The sequence below is a fragment of the Macaca mulatta genome, chromosome 1 (genome assembly GCF_049350105.2).
Source record: "Macaca mulatta isolate MMU2019108-1 chromosome 1, T2T-MMU8v2.0, whole genome shotgun sequence".
In the NCBI taxonomy this organism is placed as follows: domain Eukaryota; kingdom Metazoa; phylum Chordata; class Mammalia; order Primates; family Cercopithecidae; genus Macaca; species Macaca mulatta.
The window spans coordinates 208,391,131-208,411,787 of record NC_133406.1 but is presented as its reverse complement, the minus strand read 5'-3'; the positions used below and the strand labels follow the sequence as shown (position 1 = coordinate 208,411,787).

General features: G+C 47.1%; 2 protein-coding genes across 2 annotated transcripts in view; one reads left to right on the top strand and one right to left on the bottom strand.

The window, feature by feature from the left end:
* Window positions 1–20,657, bottom strand: part of LOC144334483 (uncharacterized) — a 165,179-nt gene that overhangs the window by 115,430 nt on the left and 29,092 nt on the right. The gene's annotated exons all lie outside the window — the stretch shown is intronic.
* Window positions 3,657–20,271, top strand: ZBTB8B (zinc finger and BTB domain containing 8B). Its single transcript, XM_015134244.3, has 3 exons — window positions 3,657–4,684; window positions 14,691–14,869; window positions 19,185–20,271. Exons 1-3 carry the CDS (start codon window positions 3,694–3,696, stop codon window positions 19,500–19,502), a joined length of 1,488 nt encoding a protein of 495 aa, XP_014989730.2. The 5' UTR covers window positions 3,657–3,693; the 3' UTR covers window positions 19,503–20,271.

The window sequence follows — 20,657 nt, the reverse complement described above, 5'->3', positions numbered from 1 at the left end:
CAAGATCACACCACTGCACTCCAGCCCAGGCAACAGAGCAAGACTCTGCCTCAAAAAGAAAAAAAAAAAGAAGAACAAATCTATTTTGTCCAAAGCACTCTGCCAGATACTGTAAGGGATATAAAATTGAATAAGACATGGCTGATGCTTTCAAAGGGCTTGTAGTTCATTGACAGAAAAGGGCCAGGACATAAATAATAAGCAGGAGTTAACCAAGGGTAGTGGAATCAGTTAGGAGTCTCCCAGTTGCATGAAATAGAAAACCCAACTCAGAGGCCAGGTGTGGTGGCTCACACCTGTAACCACAGCACTTTGGGAGGCCAAGCCGGAGGGGGGCAGATCACTTGAGGCCAGGAGTTCGAGACCAGCCTGGGCAACATGGCAAAACCCTGTCTCTACCAAAAATACAAAAAAAATTAGCCGGGGGTGGGTACCTGTAGTCCCAGCTACTCGGGAGGCTGAGGTATGAGGATTACTTTAGCCAGGGAGGTGAAGGTCGGAGAGGGCCGAGATCACACCACTGCACTCCAGCCTGGGTGACAGAGTGAGACCCCCTCCCCCATCTCAAAAAAAATAAAAAATATTTAAAAAAGAAAACCCAACTAAGACCAGCTAAACCAAAAAGGAACTTAATTGGCTTCTGGTACTGCTTGAGTTGGGGCTGCGATGTTGTCCCCAGGCTCCATCAGCCTGAGCTGGGCCGTCATCTTTGTTAGGCTGATTTCCCTGGTGGTGTGGCAGCAACATCCCTCACATCCTGCATCCCACAGAGCAGAGAGTGCTCTTTTTTGAAATTCCAGCAAATGTTTCATTGCTTTTCATTGGCTCTGAAAGCCACAAGGCCGTCTCTGAGCCAATCACTGTGGTCAGAGGGTGGGATGCGTTAATTTTTTTTTTTTTTTTTTTTTGAGACAGAGTCTCGCTTAGTCGCCCAGGCTGGAGTGCAGTGGCGCGATCTCGGCTCACTGCAAGCTCTGCCTCCCGGGTTCACGCCATTCTCCTGCCTCAGCCTCCCGAGTAGCTGGGACTACAGGCGCCCGCCGCCTCGCCCGGCTAATTTTTTGCATTTTTAGTAGAGACGGGGTTTCACAGTGTTAGCCAGGATGGTCTCGATCTCCTGACCTTGTGATCCGCCCGCCTCGGCCTCCCAAAGTGCTGGGATTACAGGCGTGAGCCACCGCGCCCGGCCGGGATGCGTTAATTTTATGAGCCTACATTATAGCTTACACACCTGGTGCTTGAGGATGGCATCAGCTTTATGCAAAGCATGTTGGCCAAGAATGGGGGAAGGATGCTTCCATCAAAGCCAAAAAAGGCACTAGAACCAAAAGAATGTGGAATACATGCTGGCTAGCCCAAGAATCCACCAAATGCTTCAGTGTAACGATGATAAAAGGAGACCAGTCTCGTTTGTGACCAGCCTGGGTAACACGGTGAAACCCCATCTCTACTAAAATAGAAAAAATTAGCTGGGCATGGCAGCATGCACCTGTAATCCCATCTACTCAGGAGGCTGAGGCAGGAGAATCGCTTGAACCCGGGAGGTGGAGGTTGCAGTGAGCCAAGATTGCACCACTGCACTCCAGCCTGGGCGACAGAGCAAGACTCCATCTCAAAAAAAAAAAAAAAAAAAAAGAGACCAGTCTCAAAGTTTTGGATTGGGATGCTGGAGGCTGGGTGTGGTGGCTTACTCTTGTAGTCTCAGGACTTTGGGAAGTGGAGGCAGGAGGATCGCTTGAGGCAAGGAGCTTGAGACCAGCCTGGGCAACATAGCAAGACTACCATCTCTACAAAAAAAAATTTGTTTAATTGGCCGGGCACAGTGGTACACACTTGTAGTCCTAGGTCTTGGGAGACTGAAGTCGGAGGGTTGCTTGAGCCCAGGAATTTGAGGGTGTAGTGAACTATGATCACACCACTTGCACTCTAACTTGTGTGACAGACCAAGACCCTGTCTCTAAAAAAGAAAACCAGTTTCAGAGTGATACACTAAAGACTCAACTATAATTTTTTTTTTTTTTTTTTGAGACAGAATCTCAGTCTGTCGCCCAGGCTGGAGTGTAGTGGCGCAGTCTCAGCTCATTGCATCCTCTGCCTCCCGGGTTCAAGCAATTCTCCTGCCTCAGCCTCCCGAGTAGCTGGGACTCATGTACCCACCACCACGCCTAGTTAATTTTTGTAGTCTTAGTAGAGACAGGGTTTTGCCATGTTGGCCAGGCTGGTCTCAAACTCCAGACCTCAGCTGATCTGCCCACCTCAGCCTCCCAAAGTGCTAGGATTACAGATGTGGGCCACCGCACCTGGCCTCAACTATAATTCTTAGATGTGAATATTTTCTGTATTTTGAGCCTTGAAGAAAGTAGAATGTAGTACATTAGAGCATTGGCTCTGGAGGCCAATAGACCTGATTTTGAGTCCCAGATCTGTTACAACTGGGTCATCTCCTACCCTCAATTTCCTTATCAGAACAAAGGAGACAATATTTACTTGTAAGGTTTTTATAAAAATTCACTGAAAGAATCAATGTAAAATAGTAAGCACTGTGCTCACATGCAGTTAGCTATAGTTATTATTTTTTTTTCATAAATTAACCCAGTTGGATAACCTCTGATTTTTATTAGATCCAAAGCAGACCATATTATTATTATTATTATTATTATTATTATTATTATTGTTGAGATGGAATCTTGCTCTGTCAACCAGGCTGGAGTGCAGTGGTGCAATCTTAGTTCACTGCAGCCTACACCTCCTGGCTTCAAGCGATCCTCCCACCTCAGCTTCCCTAGTAGCTGGGATTACAGGCCGGGCTAAGTTTTGTATTTTTAGCAGAGAAGGGGTTTCACCATGTTGGACAGGCTGGTCTCACAGTGATCTGCCTGCTTTGTCCTCCCAAAGTGCTGGGAAGCCCATATCCTACAGATACTATTGGACCACTGGTTTTGGAAAAATTGTTTAAATTTTTTTTTTTTTTTTTTGAGATGGAGTCTTGCTCTGTTGCCCAGGCTGGAGTGCAGCGGCACCGTATCTGCTCACTGCAAGCTCTGCCTCCCAGGTTCAGGCCATTCTCCTGCCTCAGCCTCCCCAGTAGCTGGGACTACAGACGCCGGCCACCATACCCGGCTAATTTTTTGTATTTTTATTAGAGACAGGGTTTCACTGTGTTAGCCAGGGTGGTCTCCATCTCCTGACCTTGTGATCCGCCCGTCTCGACCTCCCAAAGTGCTGGGATTACAGGCGTGAGCCACCGCACCCAGCCTTGTTTAAAAATTTTAAAAGAAATATTATTGGCTGGGCGCGATGTCTCACGCCTGTAATCCCAGCGCTTTGGGAGGCCGAGGCTGGCGGATCAGGAGATCAAGAGATCGAGACCATCCTGGCTAACACGGTGAAACCCCGTACTAAATACACAAAAAATTTAGCTGAGCGTGGTGGCGGGCGCCTGTAGTCCCAGCTACTCAGGAGACTGAGGCAGGAGAATGGCGTGAACCCGGGAGGTGGAGCTTGCAGTGAGCCGAAATCGCGCCACTGCACTCCAGCCTGGGCGACAGAGCGAGACTCCGTCTCAAAAAAAAAAAAAAAAAAAAAAAAAAAAAAAAAAATCATATTTGTAAAGGTTGAGATTTGTGAATTAACTTAAGAAAAATCTTGACAGAGATACAGGTTTACTCTGGAGCAGCAGCAGCTGGCGGAGCAATGGAGATGGAATCCTATTATGCCAAGCTTTTGGGGGAGCTGAATGAACAGAGAAAGAGGGACTTTTTCTGTGACTGCAGCATCATTGTGGAAGGGCGGATCTTCAAGGCCCACAGGAACATTTTGTTTGCTAACAGCGGCTACTTCCGAGCCCTGCTCATTCACTATATCCAGGACAGCGGGCGGCATAGCACCGCCTCTTTGGACATTGTCACCTCTGATGCCTTCTCCATTATCTTAGATTTCCTCTATTCTGGGAAGTTGGATTTGTGTGGGGAGAATGTGATTGAAGTGATGTCGGCTGCCAGCTACCTGCAGATGAATGATGTGGTGAACTTCTGCAAGACATACATTAGGTCATCCCTCGACATTTGCCGAAAGATGGAGAAGGAGGCTGCTGTGGCTGCAGCAGTGGCGGCAGCAGCGGCGGCGGCTGCAGCGGCGGCGGCAGCGGCGGCTCATCAGGTTGACAGTGGAAGCCCCAGTTCAGGCCGGGAGGGTACCTCCTGTGGTACCAAGAGCTTGGTCTCCTCTCCAGCCGTGGGAGAAAAGAGCGTGGACTGCCTGAGAGAGTCCCCTTGCGGTGACTGCGGAGACTGCCATCCCTTGGAACTGGTGGTGAAAGACAGCCTTGGCGGTGGCTCGGCTGACAGCGACCTCTCTACTCCACCCAAACGGATAGAGCCCAAGGTGGAATTTGATGCTGATGAAGTGGAGGTGGACGTTGGGGAACAGCTGCAGCAGTATGCTGCCCCGCTGAACCTGGCCCACGTGGAGGAGGCCTTGCCAAGCGGCCAGACGGTTGACTTGGCTTACAGCAACTACCACGTGAAGCAGTTCCTGGAGGCGCTCTTGCGCAACAGCGCTGCCCCGAGCAAGGATGATGCTGACCATCACTTTTCTCGGAGTTTGGAGGGAAGACCAGAAGGTGCAGGAGTAGCCATGAGTTCTATGATGGATGTCCAGGCTGACTGGTATGGAGAGGACTCAGGTGAGTTCCCTTAGCATTCATCAGCCCTGTCAGTCATTTAGTACACACTGTCTGTGCCTTGTGTTCTCCCATCATCATGATCATTATCACCATCATCATTGTCACTACCAACATCATCAGTACCATCATCACCAGTACCATCATCATCAGTACCATCATCACCAGTACCATAATCATCAGTATCATCATCACTAGTATCATCGTCATTACCATCATCACCAGTACCATCATCACCAGTACCATCATCAGTACCATCGTCATCACTACAATCATCACCAGTATCACCATCTCATTATGATCATCATCAGTCACCATTACTGCCACCACCACCACCACCAATATGCATTAATTGAGCACCTGCTGTATGCGGGGCATTGTTTCTTCCTGTATGTTTGTGTTTTACCTCTACAACTAGAATGTAAGCGTGTTGGGGGCAGTTTGGAGACATGGGAGGAACCCACTCTCTTCCTCTGACCGGCAGTGGGACCTTGGTTAAATCACTGAATCTCTTTGAGTCTGTTTTGTCATCTGTAAAATGGGGATAATCATCCCTGCCCTGCCTCTCTCACAGGTAACGGTTGTGGGGATCAAATAAGAGAGTTTTCAGAACTTTTTCTCACGTATCATCTTAGATTTCCTCTATTCTGGGAGGTTGATTTTGTGTGGGGAGAATGTGATTGAAGTCATATCCAGAGATATATGCTCCAGAGATTTATACTTCTCTGTGTCAGCCAAGGTGCTTGGCATAGAATAGGCACCCAGCCTGGTGTGTTTGATGATGCCATCTACTTGAGACTATTTGACTGATGGATTGATTGATTGAGACAGGGTCTTGCTCTGACACCCAGACTGGAGTGCAATGGTGCAATCTCAGCTCACTGCAATCTCTGCCTCCCAGAGTTCAAGTGATTCTCATGCCTCAGCCTCCCGAGTAGCTAGGATTACCATAGGCGCATACCACCATGCCCAGTATTTTCAGTAGAGACAGGGTTTCACCATGTTGGTCAGGCTGGTCTCAAACTCCTGACCTCAAGTGATCCTCCCGCCTTGGCCTCCCAAAGTGCTGGGATTACAGGCGTGAGCCACTGTGCTCGGCCGACTTGAGACTATTTTAGTGCCAGTGTTTGACTTCATGTGAGCTAACTTTTACATCCTTTGGTAGGCTTTTGCGTTTCAAGAGAACCTGGTTGTTTCTTTGAACAGTTCTGAGAGTTGAGATAATATGGTTAACTCCTCTTAACAGGTGAGGTAATTGTGTTGCAAGGTATCTTGTAGGAGACAAAAATAAACTTGACTGCCACCTTACTGACGAAACGTGGCTTCCAGAACCTCAAGCCAAGGCTGGGCGCAGCTGCATGCACCTGTAATCCCAGTTACTTGGGAGGCTGAGGCAAGAGAATAGCTTGAACCTAGGAGGTGGTGGTTGCAGTGAGCCAAGATCGTGCCACCACGCTCCAGCCTGGGTGACAGAGCGAGACTCCCTGCCAAAAAAAAAAAAAAAAAAAGAAAGAGAAAAGAAAAGAAAAAAAAAACAGAACCTCAAGCCAAGAAATTCATGAATTGCAGTCTGGCAGTGAAATATTCAGTAGTAAAAGTCTTTTCCTTTTTTTAGCTTCTAATTCTCTGGTTGAAGTGAAAGTCTTTTAAATAAAGGGAGATCAGCTATTTTTATTCATTACTAAATGGCTGTCTTGAGACTTTTTTTTTCTTTTGAGACAGGGTCTCGCTGTGTTGCCCAGACTAGAGTGCAGTGGCACCATCACAGCTCACCGCAGCCTTGACCTCCCGAGCTTGAGTGATCCTCCCACTTCAGCATCCCAAGTAGCTGGCGCTACAGGCATACACCACCACATCCAGCTAATTTTTTGTATATTTGATTTATAACAGAGACGAGGCCTCCCTATGTTGCTCAGGTTGGTCTCAAACTCCTGGGCTGAAGTGATCCTCCCACCTCAGCCTCTCAAAGTGCTGGGATTACAGGTGTGAGCCATTGTGCCTGGCCTGTCTTGCAAATTTTTAATTTCTGGGAATTTTTGGTTTTGTTTTGTTTTGTTTTGTTTTTGAGGCAGAGTCTCACTCTGTTGCCCAGGCTGGAGTGCAGTGGTGCAATCTCAGCTCACTGCAACCTCTGCCACCTGGGTTCAAGCAAGTCTCTTGCCTCAGCCTCCCGAGTAGCTGGGATTACAGGCATGTGTCACCATGTCCGGCTAATTTTTGTAGTTTTAGTAGAGATGAGGTTTCACCATGTTAGCCAGGCTGGTCTTGAACTACTGACCTCAGGTGATCCTGCTGCCTCGGCCTCTCAAAGTGCTAGGATTACAGGGGTGAGCCACTGTGCCTGGCCTCAAATTTCATTTTTTAAAAGCAGGAGCACTCAGTATGTCTGATTAAAACTGGACTTGAAAAACTTGAAAATGGCCAGGTGCAGTGGCTAACACCTACAATCCCAGCATTTTGAGAGGCCAAGGTGGGAGGATCGCTTGAGCCCAGGAGTTCAAGACCAGCCTGGGCAAGATGGCAAAACCCCATCTCTACAAAAACAAAAAAAAATTGAAAAATTAGCCAGGCCGGGCGCGGTGGCTCACGCCTGTAATCCCAGCACTTTGGGAGGCCGAGGCGGGCGGATCACGAGGTCAGGAGATCGAGACCATCCTGGCTAACACGGTGAAACCCCGTCTCTACTAAAAATGCAAAAAATTAGCCGGGCGAGGCGGCGGGCGCCTGTAGTCCCAGCTACTCGGGAGGCTGAGGCAGGAGAATGGCGTGAACCCGGGAGGCGGAGCTTGCAGTGAGCCGAGATCACGCCATTGCACTCCAGCCTGGGCGACTAAGCGAGACTCTGTCTCAAAAAAAAAAAAAAAAAAAAAAAGAAAAATTAGCCAGGCGTCGTTGTATGTACCCATAGTCCCAGCTGCTTGGGAGGCTGAGGTGGGAGGATCACCTGAGCCTGGGAGGTCAAGGCTGCGGTGAGCTGTGATCATGCCACTGCACTCCAGCCTCGACAACAGAGTGAGACGTTGTCTCAAAAAAAAAAAAAAAAAAAAAAACTTGAAAATGCTGTTTCTGGTTCTCAGAGACACTGGCTTCACCAGCATTGGGAAGATCGTGGCTGCTTCCATGAACACACCATGGGAACTTGTTGAAATTCTCATTGCTGTGTGTACGATGGCATTTCACACACTGATCACCCTTTCATATCCACGAGACTCTCATGATGCCCCATGTGTTTGACAGAGGAAATATGGAGAAACTGCGACCCAGAAGGGTTTAGTGAGTTTCGTAAGAATGCAGTAGTAAGTGGCCCAGCTAAAACCACAAACCTGGAGTGGCTTCATTTCATTCATTAAACAAACAGTGAAAGCAACACAAGTAGATAGAGGATTTCAGTGCAATGATTTTTTCTTTGAACCCCTCTGCAGGTAAGCACAAGAAGTATCATGAAATAGGCATTTGGCTCTGTGCCACTTATAATATATTCAGGTCCTGTCCTTATTGGTCTGGAAAGTCAGGCTTCTTGCTACAGGGTGCTGTGGCAATGCTGCTGCCCTGGCCCCTGGCCATGCCTGTTGTCTACCATGTTTTTATTTCATTCATATGGCTCCAGGGTATAGTTTTTCCAAGTGCACAGAGTAGGATTGATTTGTTTGGTTATTCATTTATTTGTTCAAATATTTGAGTACCTTTTGTGTGAAGACATAAAGATAAGTCAGACATGGATGCAGCCCTCAAAGAACTGATGGTGTCGTATAGGAGATAAGACACAAATGTGGGCCAGGCACAGTCGCTCATGCCTGTAATCACAGCACTTTGGGAGGCTGAGACAGGTGGATCACTTGAGGTCAGGAGTTCGAGACCAGCCTGGCTAACATGATGAAACCCCATCTCTACTAAAAATACAAAAAAAATTAGCCAGGCGTGGTGGTGAGTGCCTGTGATCCCAGCTACTCGGGAGGCTGAGGCAGGAAAATTGCTTGAACCCAGGAGGCAGAGGTTGCAGTGAGCTGAGATCGCACCACTGCACTACAGCCTGGGCAACAGAGTGAGACTGTCCCACAAAAAAAAAAAAAAAAAAAAAAAAAAAGACACAAATGTAAATAACATCACATGCTAGAAAGGTACTAGGGTTGAAAGACACTCAGGTATGAGTTCACAGTAGTCCAGAAGGAGAACTGGCTTCCTACTGGGAGATCAGGGAGGCATCCTGGAAGCGCCATCTGAAGATAAGAAGAGGGGACAGGGAAAAATTGATTGGAGTCAGGAGTCAGATCATGGAAAACCTTACATACAAAGAGGGGAGGTTATATCTGTAGGCACAGGGGATTTTTCTTTTTTTTTTTTTTTTTTAACAGTCTTACTCTGTTGCTCAGGCTGGAGTGCAGTGGTGCCATCTCAGCTGACGGCAACGTCTGCCTCCCAGGTTCAAGCAATTTTCCTGCCTCAGCCTCCCAAGTAGCTGGGATGACAGGCGTGCATCACCATGCCCAGCTAATTTTTGTATTTTTCGTAGAGACAGGGTTTCACTATGTTGGTCAGGCTGGTCTCAAACTCGTGACCTTAAGTGGTCCACCCGCCTCAGCCTCCCAAAGTGCTGGGATTATAGGTGTGAACTGCTATGCCTGGCCAGGTTTGTTTTGTTTTGTTTTGCTTTGAGACAGGGTCTCACGCTGTCACCCAGGCTGGAGTGCAGTAGCGCAATCACAGCTCACTGCAGCCTCGACCTCCTGGGCTCAAGTGGTCCTCCTGCCTCAGCCTCTCAAAGTATTAAGATTATAGGCATGAGCCACCACACCGGTCACAGGGGAGGTTTTGGTAGTTTCTTTTATTTTTTTAATTTTTATGCCCACCTGGATGCTCTGCACAAGCCTCAATCCCTGTAAAATCTGAACTGAACTCCCCTTTCCTCCTGTACCTGCTTTTCCTTCTGTTAATTTCACTCTTTCTCAGTGTGACTCCTCTCCACCTCCACAACCACTGCCTTAGCTCCTATCATCTCTCATCCAGACTCGTGGTCCCCTCCTACTTGGACTTCCTGCCTTTAATATTGCCTCTCTTAAGTCTTTTCCCTGAATTGTGCCCAGAGGGATCTTTTAAATTTGGCCATGAAAATTTGACCATGTGACCATTGTACCTTCCTTGCTTAAAATTCTAGCTGGCCAGGAGTGGTGGCTCAGGCCTGTAGTCTCAGCTACTCAGGAGGCTGAGGCAGAAGAATTGCTCGAACCCAGGAGTTGGAGGTTGCAGTGAGCTGAGATCGCACCACTGCACTCCAGCCTGGGCGACAGAGCGAGACTCCATCTCAAAAAAAAAAAAAAAATCCAGGCTGCTTACAAGTAAAGTCCAAATTTCTCAGCATGTTAGTTCCATGAGGGGCAGGGACTTTGGTCTATTCTGTTCACTGTTATATCCCCAGGACCCTAGAACAGAGCCTGACCCATAGTGAGTGCTCAGTATAAATTTGCTGAAAGAATGAATGAATGAATGTGACCATCACAATCTAGTTCTTGTTCCTTCCTTGCCCTCATTCCTAACCCCCACTTCATACTTCATAGTCTCATTTACCTCTATGCCTAAGCACGTGTTCTTCCTCTGCCCGAGATACCTTTCTCTGTCTTGAACTCCCAGTGAACTCCTGTTCATCTTTTATTTTATTTTATTTTTTGAGATGGAGTCTTGCTCTGTCGCCCAGGCTGGAGTGCAGTGGCCGGATCTCAGCTCACTGCAAGCTCTGCCTCCTGGGTTCAGGCCATTCTCCTGTCTCAGCCTCCCGAGTAGCTGGGACTACAGGCACCCGCCACCTCGCCCGGCTAATTTTTTTGTATTTTTTAGTAGAGACGGGGTTTCACCTTGTTAGCCAGGATGGTCTCGATCTCCTGACCTCGTGATCCGCCCGTCTCGGCCTCCCAAAGTGCTGGGATTACAGGCTTGAGCCACCGCGCCCGGCCTGTTCATCTTTTAAAACCTTGCTCAAAGTTAACCTCTTCTGTGAAATCTTTGCTGAACTCCTAAGGAAAATCATCACTTTTTATTTATATTTCTTCATCACTTTGAACTTTGCATGTGTGCTTCATATGGTATGAATATGTTTACATATCTTTCCTGCTAGACTTAACTTCTTGAGGGAGGAAACAGGTGTCTTACAATGGCCTGGCATGTAATAGGATTCAGGTGAACTGCTGTATTGGGGGAGTGAGATCAGGAAGGGGGAAGAAAGTGTTGAGACAATCCATACTTTTCTGATGGAGAAATAGTTAACAGTTATTTTTCCAAGGACTTATGCTGGGCCTATTTTATTTTATGTTTTTGTAGATAATCAGGAAGAAGTGTGTGGTACAAAGCCAAGGTGATGGAGATAAATAACAAGGAAGTTCCACAGTGCCAGAGGAGTGAGCAGGGTGATGAGCTATGAGCTGCTGCTTTGATCCTAGGAAACAGGTTGTTATTCCTGGCCGGGTGCTGTGGCTCACACCTGTAATCCTGGCACTTTGGGACACTGAGGCATGGAGGATCCCTTAAGCCTAGGAGTTCAATACCACCCTGGACAACATAGTGAGACTCTGTCTGTCTCTACAAAAAAAAAAAAAATTGTTAAATTAGCTGCCCGTGGCCGGGCATGGTGGCTCACACCTGTGATCCCAGCACTTTGGGAGGCCAAGGTGGGTGGATCACCTGGGGTCAGGAGTTCGAGACCAGCTTGACCAACATGGTTAAACCTCTGTCTGTACTAAAAATACAAAATTAGCCAGGCATAGTGGTGCATGCCTGTAATCCCAGCTACTTGGGAGGCTGAGACAGGAGATTCACTTGAACCTGGGAGGTGGAGGTTACAGTGAGCCGAGATTGTGCCATTGCACTCCAGCCTGCCCAACAAGAGCAAAACTCCATCTCAAAAAAAAAAAAAAAAAATTAGCTGCACGTGGTGGCACATGCCTGTAGTCCCAGCTATTCAGGGAGCTGAGATGGGAGGATCACCTGAGCCTGGGAGGTAGAGGCTGCAGTGAGCCATGATCATGCCACTGCACTCCTACCTGGGTGACAGAGACCCTGTGTCAAAAAACAAAAAACAGGCTGGGCATGGTGGCTCATGCCTATAATCTCAGCACTTTGCGGGGCTGAAGCAGGTGGATCACTTGAGGTCAGGAGTTCAAGACCAGCCTGGCCAACATGGTGAACTCCTGTCTGTACTAAAAATACAAAAATTAGCCAGGCATGGTGGTGTGCACCTGTAATCCCAGCTGCTCTGGAGGCTGAGACAGGAGAATCACTTGAACCCAGGAGGCGGAGGTTGCAATGAGCCGAGATCGTGCCACTGTACTCCAGCCTAGGTGACAGAGTGAGACTCCATCTCAGAAAAAAAAAAAAAAAAAGATAATCATTCCTATTTTACTTGTATCTCAGTACCAGTGTGAGCAGTGAGAGATTTAATAATTCCACATATGTCAGCAGCGATGAGCTTTTGAGCTGCTACTTTTATCCTGGGAAACAGATTTTGGAGTCACTATAGATTATGCAAAATGTTAGGCATTATTAGGATGGGAACTCAATACCAAAGAGAATTTCCACCCTTACGTAAAGGATGTTGGACTCTCACATTCAATTTAGTGTGCCATACTTTTCATAGCACCTCAGGAAAGACAGAGCCAGTTAGGTATCCCAAGCCAGCCCCAGAGAAAAGAGTTACTCCAGTGTTGACAGAGACCACAAGAGCCTGGACTGCTTACCCGGTAAAAAAAATTCTGAAGAGATGACAATGATGACAAACATGGCTGACATTTGCAAGTGCTTACTATGTGCCACGTGCTGTGCTTTATGTGTTACTTTATTTCATTCTTACCACAGTCCTGTGAGGTGGGAACTGTTATCATACCTGTTTTACAGATGAGGAAAGTAAGGCACAGAGAAGCTAAGTAAGATGTCGAGGGCCACACGGCTGGTCAGTGCTAGAGCCAGGACATGAACCATGTTTCTCTACTTGGAAAGCTTGAGTCACTAGTGCCTTCATAGGTGATATGATATGACCAAAATCTGTAAATCTGGAAGGGCATGGATAGAAAGAACAAATCTCGGGCCGGGCACAGTGGCTCACGCCTGTAATCCCAGCACTTTGGAAGGCTGAGGCAGGTGGATCACCTGAGGTCAGGAGTTGAGACCAGCCTGGCCAACATGGTGAAACCCCATCTCTACTAAAAATACAAAAATTAACTGGGCGTAGTGGCAGGTGCCTGTAATCCCAGCTACTCCAGAGGCTGAGGCAGGAGAATCACTTGAACCCAGGAGGTGGAGGTTACAGTGAGCCAAGATCGTGCCACTGCACTCCATCCTGGGCAACAGAGTGAGACTCTGTCTCAAAAAGTAAAATAAATAAATAAAATGAAGAAATCTCGGAATATAGTTGACCCTCTGTGTCCATAGCTTCTGCATCTGTGGATTCAACCAATCATGTATGGAAAATACGGTATTCACAGGATCCGCAGGGCTGACTCTGGGACTTGAGCATCCTTGGATTTTGGTATCCAAGGAGTATCCTGGAACCAATTCCCAGTGGATACCAAGGGATGACTATAGCAGTAAGTGTAACTCACAGAACTTGAGTGGAACAGTTTCTATACACATGAGTGATAATCACATTGTCACCTTAATGGTTATATGAGCAAGGTGAGGGAATAAATTGGAAAAAGATTTAAGTGAATTCCTGGATATTTGATGATTTCACATATGTAGAGTTAATATAAATTCCAAACAATTTAGGGTCTGCATCAAAGCAAGCCTCTTCTACGTATGCCTGGAAAATATTCTTAGGAACTACTGTCCAAGAAAGCATGAATTCTGGTCTAGAAATCTGATCCATTATAACAGCATTTTCCAAGTTCTGAAGGTAGTGAGATCAACTCAGAGGGTTGTATTAGTCAGCTCAGGCTGCCACAACAGAGTGCCCCAGACTGGGAAGCTTAACAGAAATGTATCCTCAAAATTCCAGAGGCTCAGAGTCCAAGATCAAAGTGTCAGCAGGGTTGGGTTCTGGTGAGGCCTCTTCCTGATTTGCAGATGGCAGCCTTCCCACTGTGTCTTCACACAGGCTTTCCTGTGTGTGTGTGCTAGGGGTGGGGGTGAGAGGAATGGCAGGGGGTATGCAGGGAGAAGGAGAGAGCAGTTGATCTCTGGTGTCTCTTCTTCATAAGAAAACCAGTCATATCATTAGGGCCCTACCTTATAAACTCATTTAACCTTCATTACCCTCTTAAGGGCTTTTATCTCCAAACACAGACTTCAAGGTATGAATTTTAGGGGTACACAATTCAGTCCATAACAGAGTCTCACCCAGCAGTCTTTTGTTTTGAGATGGAGTCTCGCACTCTTGCCCAGGCTGGAGTGCAGTGGCGCCATCTTGGCTCACTGCAAGCTCCGCCTCCCGGGTTCACACCATTCTCCTGCCTCAGCCTCCCGAGTAGCTGGGACTATAGGTGCCCGCCACCAAGCCCGGTTAATTTTTTGTATTTTTAGTAGAGACAGGGTTTCACCGTGTTAGCCAGGATGGTCTCGATCTCCTGACCTTGTGATCTGCCTGCCTTGGCCTCCCAAAGTGCTGGGATTACGGGCATGAGCCACCGTGCCTGGCCCCCAGCAGTCTTAAAATGAAATCAAACAGAATAAACACTATCAGGGTAAGTATTGTTTTGGGAAACTTTTCCAGTTATCCACATAAGGCATGTGTGTTCTGAGGTTGTAATGCAAGCTGAGTTTCTAACTGTGAGTCACACAGAAGCGTGGAAGCTGGTGTCTTACAGCATTCCCGACCTTATAAGAAGTACACTTTACCCTGGGGCTGATTGGGAGCCAGACTGAGTTGGAATTGCAGACGATGTCTTGCTGTTGGCTGGTGGCGGAGTTGGTGTCCTCCTCCTTCATCTGGGCTGGTGGAATTCCCCAGCTCTGGATCCCATCCACCAGCGGGTAGCCAGGGTTGGTCACTGCGTACAGCACAGGTAAATGAAAGCATTTGGTTCCCCAGGTGATGTGCTGGTGGTCCCCATCAAGCTCCACAAGTGTCCTTTCTGCCCTTACACTGCCAAGCAGAAGGGCATCCTCAAGCGGCACATCCGTTCACACACAGGCGAGCGGCCCTACCCCTGTGAGACCTGCGGCAAGAGGTTCACGCGACAGGAGCACCTGCGGAGCCACGCCCTGAGTGTAAGTGTTCCAGCTGGCCATGCCCTCGTGTCAAGAGCGATTCATGATCTCATCTAATGGAAGGGTACAGCCAGCCTGTCTTTCATGTCTCTGTCTACTGGGATGTTTTCAGATAATTGTCAACATATATTTTTACTACTAAATTAAAGCTCAGGTGGTGGCACTTACAGAAAGCTAAAACTTTATATGTTAGAGTTAAGTTTTAACTTCAAGTTAGACTAGTTTTCTCAGGGGAAGAACCAAGAAAGTTTAGATCCTGGTAAGAGGTGATGATTGTAATGTAGAGAACAACAGGGCTCAGACAGGATTGTGAATCTCTTCCTACCAGTGTGATACCAAAGGTAAGCTGCATCCTCAGTTTCCCACCCAGCCCCAGCACCTGGGGGTAAGGGAAGGGTATACTGCCATGTATAGAGCTCCCTGTGGGCAGCAAAGAGGGCCCCAGCCCAAGGAGGCCCTCCCCTCTAATGAGCTGCCCCCTAGGATTTGTCTCCATGTGAGCTGGTGAGTCCAACCAGCTGAAAACCATTCAGGCCACTTAGAAAGATGTTACATTTATTTATTTATTTATTTAAACTTTTAGGTTTGTTACATAGGTAAACTCATGTCACAGGGATTTGTTGTACAGATTATTTTATCCTGGAGTTAATTCTCTTTGCTCCTCTCCCACTTCCCACTCTCCAGCCTCCGGTAGACCCCAGGGTCTGCTGTTTCCTTCTTTGTGTTCATTAAGTTCTCATCATTTAGCTCCCACTTATAAGTGAGAACATGTTGTATTTGGTTTTCTGTTCCTGTGTTAGTTTGCTGAGGATAATAGCCTCCAGCTCTATCCATGTTCCCACAAAACACATTATCTCATTCTTTTTTATGGCTGCAGATGTTGCATTTTATGATCATCTTTTTTTGTTTGTTTGTTTTGTTTGAGACAGAGTCTCACTCTGTCGCCCAGGCTGCAGAGATAGATCATAGCTCACGGCAGCCTTGACCTTCCAAGGCACAGGTGATTCTCTCACCTTAGCCCCTACTTGGGTAGCTGGAACTACATGCAAACACCACCACGCCCAGCTAATGTTTGTTTGTTTGTTTGTTTTTTGTAGAGACAGGGTTTTTCCAGGTTGCCCAGGCTGGTCTTGAACTCCTGGGCTCAAGCGATCTGCCTGCCTCAGACTCGCAAAGTGCTGGGATTATAGGCATGAGCCACCATGTGCAGTTATGATCATCTTTGAGCAAGACAATCAGTGTTTGGGAAATCTAACATACAAATAGCTTGACCTTCAATGGGCGCTCTTAAGAATACCAAAAACTGGGCCAGGTGTGGTGGCTCACGCCTATAATCCCAGCACTTTGGGAGGCCGAGGCAGGCGGGTCACAAGGTCAGGAGTTCGAGACCAGCCTGGCCAATATGGTGAAACCCCGTCTCTACTAAAAATACAAAAATTAGCCGGGAGTGGTGGCGGACGCCTGTAGTCCTAGCTACTTGGGAGGCTGAGGCAGGCGAATTGCTTGAACTCAGGAGGCAGAGGTTGTAGTGAGCCAAGATCGGGCCACTGCACTCCAGCCTGGGAGACAGAGCGAGACTCCATCTCAAAAAAAAAAAAAATACAAAAACTGGCCAGGTGTGGTGGCTCACGCCTGTAATCCTAGCACTTTGGGAGGCCGAGGTGGGCAGATCACAAGATCAAGAGATCGAGGCCATCCTGGCCAACATGATGAAGTCCTGTCTCTACTAAAAATACAAAAATTAGCCGGGCATGGTGGTGTGTGCCTGTAGTCCCAGCTACTCAGGAGGCTGAGGCAGGAGAACTACTTGAACCCGGGAGGCGGATGTTGCAGTGAGCGAAGATCGCGCCACTGCACTCCAGCCTGGTGACAGAGCAAGACTCCGTCTCAAAAAAAAAAAAGAATACGAAAACCCTCAGAATGGGAGAAAATATTTGCAAGGGATATATCTGATAACAGTCTAGTATCCAGAATGAAGAACTTTTATAATGCAACAGTAAAAGAATGAATAACTCAATTAAACCTGGGCAAAGGATTTGACTAGACATTTCTTGGGAAAAGGTAGACAAATGGCCAATAAGCACATGAAAAGATGCTCAACATCATTAGTCATAGGGTAAATGCAAATCAAAGCCACCATAAGATGCCACTTCCCACCCACTAGGACTGCGCTAATTGTGGGTGGTTCTCCTGTATCAGCCTCTCCTCATCTCTGCCTCTTGTGTGTATCTTGCATCCAGAGCTCTCTAAAACAGAGGCTGTGATTGGTTCACAGAGCCCCATTGGCTGGAGTTCCTGAAAAGTGTACACATTAAAAAGATAGTTCCTAGGCCCAGCGCAGTGGCTCACACCTGTAATCTCAGCACTTTGGGAGGCTGAGGTGGACGGATTATCTAAGGTCAAGAGTTTGAGGTCAGCCTGGCCAATGTGGTAAAACCCCTTATCTACTAAAAATACAAAAAAAAAAAAAAAAAAATTAGCCAGCCTTGGTGGCACGTGCCTGTAATCCCAGCTCCTCAGGAGACTGAGGCAGGAGAATTGCTTGAACCTGGGAGGCGGAGGTTGCAGTGAGCCAAGATCAGGCCACTGCACTCCAGCCGGGGCGACAGAGTAAGACACCGTCTCAAAAAAGAAAAAAAAAAAAAAAAAAAAAAACGTAGTTCCCAAAGCAGCTGCTGGCACATCTGGGGAATATAGCTGTCTACCCTAGCAAATCTGCCTTCCTAATAATTAAACAATCCAAGGTACATAAAAACTATGTCAGCATTGGGGGATGGGAGACGGACAGCATTAGGAGAAATACCTAATGTAAATGACGAGTTAATGGGTGCAGCAAACCAACATGGCACATGTATACATATATAACAAACCTGCACGTTGTTCACATGTACCCTAGAACTTAAAGTATAATAAAAATAAAAATAAATAAAATATCAATTACCAAAGGTGTCCAATGAGAGGGGAAAAAAAAGCCATGTCAAAAATCCTAATGAGAGCCAGATGCAGTGGCACACACCTATATTCCCAACTACTTGGTAGACTGAGGCAGGGGGATCACTCGAACCCAGGAGTTCAAGTCTAGCCTGGGGAACATAGCAAGACAGCAAGACTCCATCTCCAAAAAAAAAAAATCCTGGCCAACTATGGTGGCTCACACTTGAAATCTCAACACCTTAGGAGGCCAAGGTGGAAGGATCACTTGAGGCCAGGAGTTCAAGACCAGTATGGGCAACATAGTGAGACGCCACCTCTACAAGAAATAAAAAATTAGCCAGGCATGGTAGTACATGGGTGCATGTGGTCCCAGCTGCTTGGGAGGCTGGAGGGGGAGGAACACTTGAGCCCAGGAGTTCAGGGCTTTAGTGAGCTATGATCGTGTCACTGCACTCCAGCCTGGGTGACAGAGCAAGACCCTGTCTCAAAAAAAAAAAAAAAAAAAAATCCCTATCAGTTCACTTTCACTTGAGTGCTCTTTGTATGCTAAGCACTGCGCATATAGTAAGGAATGGGACAGACTCTGTCCCTGCCCTCTTAGAGCTTACACTCTAGTGAATTTTATCAACAATTTGTGAGATGTACAACAAAGGAAGAAGTATGGGTGAGAATCGCTAGCTGGGGGCCCTAACTGGCCTAGAGCATCAGGAGAGACCTCCTTCCAAGGTGTTCATAAGGGGTGAAGGGTTGATGATGAGGAGAAGGGAATGTCCCACATGTGTCCAATGGCTCTGGGGTAGAAAGAACCTTGGTAAGACGAAGACTCATATGGTTTGGATCTCTGTCCCCACTCAAATCTCATGTTGAAATGTAATCCCTAATGCTAGAAGTGGGGCCTGGTGGGAGGTGGTTGGATCATGGGGGCAGTTTCTCATGGTTTAACGCCATCCGTCCTTGGTGCTGTCATTGTGATAGTGAGTTCTCATGAGATCTGGTTGTTTGAAAATATGTGGTGCCTCCCCCTTCTTTCTCTCCCCTCTGCTCTGGCCTTGTGAAGTGCAGACTCCCTCTTTGCCTTCTGCCATGATTGTAAGTTTCCTGAGGCCTCCCCAGAAGCTGAGCAGATGCCAGCATCATGCTTCCTGTACAGCCTGTGGAACTGTGAGGCAATTAAACCTCTTTCCTTTATAAATTACCTAGTCTCGGGTATTTCTTTATAGCAGTGCAAGAACAGACTAATACAAAGACTGTGGCAGAGAATGCAGGTGGAGTGCTAAAAAAGGAATCCGGAGGGTCAGGCAGGGGCCAGATCACATGGGACCTTGTGGAAAAGGCTCATCTCCTTTTCTCTGACATCTGCTGTGTCCGCTTGTGATTACAGGTCCACAGATCCAACCGTCCAATCATCTGCAAGGGCTGCAGGAGAACATTCACGAGTCACCTGTCCCAGGGGCTGCGGCGCTTTGGGCTGTGTGACAGCTGCACCTGTGTTACAGACACACCCGACGATGACGATGATTTGATGCCTATCAACCTAAGCTTGATGGAGGCTTCATCCGAAAGCCAAGAAAAGAGCGACACAGACAATGACTGGCCAATCTATGTGGAGTCGGGTGAGGAAAATGACCCCGCTGGAGATGATTCTGATGACAAACCACAAATTCAGCCCAACTTATCAGACCGAGAGACACTTACGTAGCAATAAATTGGTGGAGAAGAGGTTTTAGAACTTGCTAGTGCTCATTCTGTTGTTGAAAGATACCATTTGTTCAATTTTGTGGAACGCTGAGAGGAACATTTTTTCACTGTTATATGTGCATTTTTATTAGACTATCTGATAGAGGTTGGATTTTGTGACTCAAAGGACAGATAACCTTTTTGTGTGGTGCCCTTGGTTTCTGAGGGCTTTGCTGGCCACTCCTTAATTCTGAGTGAATCAATGCAGGCCCTGAGGTCTCCTGTTTTTCTTGCTGTGCATCCAAACTGTGGTTAGGAGAAAGATAAGAAAATCTCCACGCTTGTTTTTATATTGACTCAGCCCTCTGCATTCCTTTGTTATCATCCTCTTTCTCTAAAAACCATTAAGTTTTGGGATCAAGTTTACCTTTGCCAAGCCTTTCCTAATGAATTCCACATTAAATTTTCTGGCAACGTATTAAAGAGAAACCTTTATTGATATAAAGCAGGCAGGGCGGTCTAGCTACACGATCAAAAAAGGTACTCTCTAAATCTAGGACAGCAATTTTAAAGGCTTGGAATACTTACGGGCAGACAAACATGAGAATGATCCGAAAGGCTCATTATGGCATCCTGACTTGCCCAGTTGAATAAAATTTTAAGTTAGCACTGAGAAGGGAGGCTATGACCCCAAGTCTGGATGATTTCCCTGTCTGGTTTGGCATTTGATGATTCTACACCTACAACCTGTTCTGTTATCATAAAACAACTCATTTGGGCAAAACTCAAAATGCTCCCCTACTTTTTCCAGCAATTTCCAAAAGTTGGAACTGTGTAACTTGGAAATGTAGCTGCCTCTGGCATTCTTTTACTTAGTTTATACTGATGCAGGGCAGGCAAGCCCGAATATTGGGGCTTAGTCCAGGGGAGTTCTTGGCTTCACCCAGGAAAGAATTCAAGGGCGAGCCAGTGGTGTTAGACAGCAGCTTGTATTGAAGCAGCAGTGTGCTGCAGCAGCAGCAAAGGGGCCGCTCCTTGTGGACTAGGACTACCCCATAGGCAGTGTGCCCAGAGTAGCATCTCAGAGGCAAGTCGGCACTCATATTTATACCCACTTTTAGTTACATGCAAATTAAGGGGCAGATTATGCAGCAATATTTAGGAAAATGGTGGTAAC